This window comes from Dipteris shenzhenensis, chromosome 18, assembly GCF_047967505.1.
Source record: "Dipteris shenzhenensis isolate YYH24624 ecotype China chromosome 18, Dip_SZ_1.0, whole genome shotgun sequence".
Taxonomy (NCBI): domain Eukaryota; kingdom Viridiplantae; phylum Streptophyta; class Polypodiopsida; order Gleicheniales; family Dipteridaceae; genus Dipteris; species Dipteris shenzhenensis.
The window spans coordinates 48313425-48320480 of NC_141613.1; the positions used below are offsets into that span (position 1 = coordinate 48313425).

Here is a 7056-nt window from a genome sequence, read left to right on the forward strand (position 1 = left end):
TGTCCCCCCTCCCACCCCTTTTTTTTTTAAATTTCTCAATACAAAAAGAGTGAGCTCTTGAGGTCAATGGTTTTGTCAGAAAATGAAGCATTGGAGGGTTGTATATACACTCGTATTACATAAAATCTACATTTTCACCATACATTATGATATTTAACATGGGGAATTATATTTTTCCATAAAGGGCTTTCTAAGTGCCCAAGTGTACAATATTGATGTAGATTGTAAAGTTCAATGAAGGCATTGAAGCCTTATGGGCACATGAATACACACATTTTTTAGCATACTAGTATAGTGTATGTACACAAGGCATGCAAAACGCTTCCGAGGAACCCAACTTTCAAGTACCCACAACGAGTAGGCATTGAGGAACCCAACTTCCAAGTACCCAACCAATGCTCTTGACTTTAAGCACTTGAAAAGCGGCTGTCACCTGCATCTCGTGGGACTGTTTTTCATTGCCACAAGCCCATATAAGGTCTTACACAACTCACACGCTGAAAAGCAAAGTGCTCGAGTTTAGGACTTGGATTTCAGCTGAAGCAGCGTCTTTGCAATCATGGCTCAAGCAGCTATAACTCGGGACGGATTCGTTCCCTTGGATATTTGTAAAAGTCATATTCATCTTCTTGATGTGCTGATTTTATGCGATTCACGTCCCCGAAAGATTGGGAACATGGTCAGCCTGGGTAAAAAAGACGCAGAGCAGTGGAAAGAGAGGGTCGAAGATCCAATACGGAATGGCTCAGCTACGCTCAAGGCTGGAGGAGACGATCCATTCTTCAAGAGCGATCCGAGGCCGAGTTTCAAGTCGAGCATGACGTTCAGCTCGTCGTTTTTAGTGTCTCTTGGCGTGGGAGGAGTGGCTACAGGCGATGTACATGCCCTTGACGATCATATCGAACGATGCCAGTTTGAAGGTGTGGAATTGCAATCGGTAGAATACGAATTCATAACGGATCTGGTGAACGATCCGTCAATCTGGCAGCCGGACACGACAAGAAAGGAGCTGTGTTGGCCAAAAGAAGGGTAGGGCAAAGTCCGAAGCTGTTTAACAAGAGGAAGACATCGTTGAATTTGCTTCTAACGTTGTTTGATTTGTGTGTAACATATCTTGATGTGTTCTGCAGGGAGATGACACTATGGGTAGTAGTAGAGATACTGTACGCGACTGAGATAGTTGTGATTCACGACAAGGGCAGAGGAGGGGGGGCAGGAGCGAGCGTGACCGCTAGGATAAATCTACCGGAGCTGGATCCTTCCACGTCCATTTCGCAAATGCAAGATGGGCAGTGGTGGTATAATGCTCGAACGTTACCAACAGGAGAGAAGCATCCCTTCCCAATTGCATACAGACCAGCAGAGTTAACATACAACGCAAACGGCAACCTCGTCAAGCTGGCTGGCCTTCCACTCACGAGCACCCTTTCTCTCCAGAACCCTCCGTCTTCACGCTCGCTCAAGAGTATGTTGCAAGCCATCCAAAAGCCTTTTGCAGAGTGTCTTCGCTTCTTAGAAACCTTGGCTCCACATCAACAACCTCAACTACAGGCCCATGAAGAAGAAGCAGACACCTCCTCTCAAAATTAACTCTTTTCTCGTTCGTGCATTGCCTTATTGGGTTACTAGGTAAATGAAGAAGCTTTTTCTTTTTTTCAAATGCAATCAGGACTATAGCTTGTATTGATTTTGAAGCTTAAGATCTGGTCTTTGGTGAAGAAGAGTTTAGTGTTCTGTTGGTGGTTTGATGTTGATTGATTCCTTCGAAAGAAGCATCGCTTAGATTTCGTTGTACAACCCATTCTGTTTAATGCCCTACGGAGGTAAGCGCTTTTTTAAAAGAAATTTAAAGGTAAGCATATGCTAGGGTATATATGAGAAAAAGAGAGAGAGGACAAATCGGATGACATGATGCAAAGACTAGTAGAAGAGCTAGAAGCAAGGATTTGGAGATTAGTTAGATGGTAGGATTTTGACTACAGGAGTAATTGGCTTGCAACATTTTAAGAGTACTAGAGAAAGTGCATGGCATGATCTCAAGACATTTGGAGGAGCTCGATGGTTGGATTTGGAGCTCAAAGCCTACAAAGGCATCCATCTCGAATTTGTGATATCCATCTCGAATCCATCATACAAGGAATAGGACTTCCAAGAAGTTTAAAGGAGCAAGGATTTCAAGGAATGAGGCATATCTAAGGAGTCTTAAGGTAAAAGGATTTTCAAGGAATGAGGCTTAAAGGAAAACACATATAAGAAAGAGTAAGCCAAGAGGTCAAGGATTTTTTTATTTTTGGAAAGAAAAAAAGCTTTTTTGTATTATGTCTTACACGTAAGATAGTCGAGTTGAAGTTTCAATTACAACTAGCTCAACTAGAACAATTGATAAACCAAAAGGCTAAGAACAAAAGAAAGCAAATGGAGATTGTACATAAGTTACAAACTGAGACTCTAGTAGTTTAGCATTGAACTCCGTGATCACTGCCTTGCCATCTTGGTAGGCAACCCATTTTCCTTCTTTCCTAGCCACCTTCACCTTTGCAACTTTTGAGATTTTGTTCTTTAGCTAAGCTATTGTGAATTTATTTGTAATCTACACTGGTAATCCTTTCAACTTGTTAGACTATCAAAGAATCTACATTCTTCGAGCTCTTGTATTGAAAGTAGGAATTCCATGAGCTCCATCTTGTGCAATGCTTTATGACCTTGTCTTGAATCCTCCTTAAATCTTTCCTTTAATCTTCTTGTGCATCTTTTCATCTGAGCAAAGACAAAGTCATAATTTAAATTTGAGTGGGGGTTTGAATTATTTAGTTTGAGCTTAGTAGTTCCTATCTTCCCTAGTTCCTGTAATCTATTCTTCAACTCACGGTTCTCCTTTTGTAGAAGTAGCATTTATTGATGGAGAAGAAACTATATGATATCATCTTGCCTATTGTTAGGAAGGCTACTTTAGTTCCTTGTTACAAGGAAAAAAATCTAGGAAGCCCAAATGATGTGGGTTTTGTCTTTGACTTGGGAGCCAAAGTTATAGATTATCTTCTGAGTCTAAATAAGATTGATTTTTACTTTCAAGTGATTTGAATAAACATCAAAAAGTTATGGCTAATTCTTTGTTTATGAAGAAACAAGGTGTTTGAGTTTAGTTGAGGAAGAACACAGGCTAGTGAGGGACCTCCTAAGGTTTAGAATTGAAGTAAAGTCATCAACTTGGAGGGTCCAAGATGAGAACTTATCCCTTGGGTCTGAGCCATGGAGTTCAACCAAGCTAGAAGCAGGAGAGAAGACCTTATAAAATGTACAAAAAAAGATAGGATATAAGAAAAGGTACAGATTTCATGAGAATGAGAAATGTGATTGAGGCTTATAAGAATGAGGCTTGCAAGGAGTAATCTTGAGAGGGTGGCATATAAGGCTTGTGGAGAATAAGACTAGAAAAACCAAGGAACAAGGCTTGAGAGGACCTTAAAGAAACAATGTAGGGGAGAGCTTAATATATATCTCATCACCATTCATGGTGTAATATTTGAACATCAACATGTGGTAGTATAGAATGAGAGGCAAATTCAAGAGGTTCAACACCTAAACTCATTGCTTGCATATATTGCAATGAACCAAGATGTGGAAAACTTGCTCTAAGAGTAGGCAAAGATTGTAGCCCTCCTACAACCATCAACGATATATTGTGGTGGATGTGCAACGAGCCATGCAACATGTTACATGGGTAATGTTGTAAACGATATCAAGACAATAACTATGTGGGCCTAGTCATTAGAAATCCATCCTCCCTAGAAATTACATCACTAGGGTGTATCCCACATCAAGATCCTTTCAATACTACCACTCTGAACTATTGTTTGCCATGCAAGCATCGATTTCACTTGGCATGCCTTGAGTTAGAAGCAATTTTATTGCTTACAATGCCCTAATCACATGAAACATTTTGGGCAATAAAGAAACTTATAGTCCAAACCCATTTGTAACATATATAGACTGGGCATTGAGCCATGCATGATTGGAAACGCTTGTATAATATTTTGTCATGTTTGAGCAACATGTACATTTTTTTACCATGTATGAACGAAAATACTTGTAAAGACATGTAATGAAATCTACCCTTTTGCGATTTCTACAAAAATGTATTGTAAAGACCTAATGAGATATACTTTTTTGTAATATTTGCAAAAATGTTAACAAGTCACGTTTATACCCATGGTATAGCTTTTAAAATGGTCTTTTTCATTCATTTTATTGTGTTTGACATATACTAGTTCAACTATCAACTATTGTCTTTTAGGCCCATACAAGACTACATGTGTTAGGGCATGAAACTCCATGCAATTGTTGTAGTCTCCACTTTGAGCCTCCTTGTATTCCTTGCAGTCCTCTGCTACTTTATTGTAGGTACTACATGTCATTATTGTATTCTCTTTTTTATCCTCCTTGTAGTCCTTACAATCATTGGCTATTGTATGGTAGCTTTTTATCACTTCTCATGGTGCCCTACCACTATGAGTTGTAGCCCCCATAGTGTCTGGGTAATGTCTCCCTTACCCCAAAGATGGAATAATAAGGATCATTTCCCATTGCCATGAAGTTTACATGTTTTTTTTGGTGAACAATGCATCGACATTGGAAGCTTCTCCTTATTCATATCCTTGTGAGGATATGTACAAGCTCACATGATCTATAGATTTTTAGAATTTTTGATGTACATCGTTGCACATAATGCATGCTACACCGAATGCTTTGCAAATTATAAATAATATGGGTGGTAAGAACTTAGAATATTATATTTACAATATAAAAATATAGATGTGACATTTTTGTAATTAATGTGAATACATGGATGCAACTTTTTTGTAATTAATGTGGATTGGTGGTTTTCAAAATGCACCTGTTTACAAGAAGCAAGAATAAGTCTCAACTCATAATTTTCATTTATAAAGGTAACTTCAATAAACAAGTGGGATTTCCATGGCAGATTTCAATGTCGAGAATTTACACCTATCAAAAAACATAACTTTTGCAAAACATTTCATGTATCACATATTTTTTTCAAAACATTCCATATCCACAATATATTACAACATGGTTCATTTTTGCATCACTTAAAACATAACATATCCCTCATACATCCTCCTTAGCATTGCTAACATTGGAGCTAGATTCCAACTGCTTTTTTTTTTTTCAACTACCTAATCATAGGATTATTGTGCAAGTGCTCAAAGATAGGGTGATACCTACTTAGGGAGGTCACCATTGGTGGAATTTCCCTTTAGGTCATCCAATACCCTTCCATTTACATAAATATATACAAACTTATCGGCCATATTTCACTAAAAGTAACTCCTCTTGAGGTGATACTCTATAAAAAACCATATCACATGTGAAGGCAAACACACATGTAAGATACTCCAATCAAAGTCCACATGTGGTTAGTAGCAAGAAAAGTTCTTATCTTTGAGTACTTTGACATTATAAGAAGAATTTTGTCTAGTCTTGGCCCTTTATATGAGGATTATCTGCCTCAAACACTACAACACATAGGCCTTATTCCGACGGTTAAGCACCAATGTTTAGCGCGTGGGGCGCTAATCGTCAGTATGCAAAGTGGGCCTAAAAAGTGTCGCTATATAGCGACACTTGCCAGACTTGTATAAAGTCATTATATGGCAATGTTTTACAGAGTGTTTTTTTCCAGATACCGACCTTTAAAGATAGTTTTACCCAATGACAAAAAAAAATTCTTTTCATACATGTTTGATCCTTTGAAAGAATAAAAGTACAAGAGCATGTACATCAAGTTTGAAGCTCATATATTCATGTCCATGTTTGACACTTGGCTTCATTCTCAGCCAAGTCTAGTGTGCCAAACAAGTCTATCTCCAACTCTATACTAAAATGATCTCCTATATCATCATCGTACTATGGCATCGTACATTTACCATAGACCTGATCATCTTCTTTAATAAAGTCGGGTGATTCTTGATGATCATCATCTTCTTCCTCAATATCATGATCTCCATCTTCCTCCCGTATGATGTCATTATGCACATCTTCCTCTTGGCTCATATTGTGATCTTCATCCTTCTTCTCTAAATCCATCTAGATCAATTGGATCTGGCATTGGTAGTGGCATCTCCATATCCACATCTCTATCTTCAAAAATTTGCTTACTTCGTGGTGCAACTTGGATCACGTACCACCATATTGCATTAGAACGATTTGGATGAAAAACCACCTATATTGAAGATGGGTGCCAAATGCCATCAATTATATGAAACTATGCTTAAGTACATGTACCAATTGATATTTAAAAACAAAAGATTCAATTAATTAAATAATTAGTATGCACCTGCTCATAATACTTGGGAAGAACAAAGACCATCATAAATAGTTCTAAACCATTTTACATCAAGAATGAAAATACTAAATTGCTTGAAATCAATTTCATAGATTTTGTGTATGGTCCCACAATAATTCAACTGCGAGGAGAGAAGATTGGTATCCAAAGCACTTGCTTGGCTATCTTGTGTGAAGTTAGCCACGACTCCACAATCATACATGACTCTCTTTCAATTGATGCATTCCACACAAAAATGTCATTGGTATGTCTAGGAGCTCTGGAAATATCAGACCCACACTCCTGTCCATAAGATTTATAACTTTTCTATCAAAGATATCATGTACACGGCCTCAGACTCGAACATCACGTGCATTGCCTCTAAATAGAATCCATCATGTCCACCATACCCTCCTCATCATTTGGCACATCCGGGAGACTATACTCCTTCTCAAAGTGTGAAGGTATACACACACCACCCTCACCACCCTCCTCATCTTGTCTCAAGGTTTTGTGTAAATATAAGATCTTGTCTCAAGATTTCGTGTCGTGTACGCAGGCAATATTAATCATGAACTCAAATAGCATTGACTTTTTGATGATCCATCACCATGTGCACCACCAACGGTGGGTACTGGTTTGGGCTCCTCCCCATACATCCTCAAGTGGTGCATGACAATATAGCGTTGATGTCATATTTCTCACTTGCAATG

At 38.4% G+C, this 7056-nt stretch overlaps 1 protein-coding gene across 1 annotated transcript; it reads left to right on the forward strand.

Annotated features, from left to right (window-relative positions):
• Positions 1-471: 471 nt before the first annotated feature.
• LOC147891340 (uncharacterized) lies at positions 472-1637 on the forward strand. Its single transcript, XM_087390010.1, has 2 exons — positions 472-1029; positions 1131-1637. The coding sequence occupies exons 1-2, from the start codon at positions 560-562 to the stop codon at positions 1588-1590; spliced, it is 930 nt and encodes a 309-aa protein (XP_087246136.1). The 5' UTR covers positions 472-559; the 3' UTR covers positions 1591-1637.
• Positions 1638-7056: the final 5419 nt, after the last annotated feature.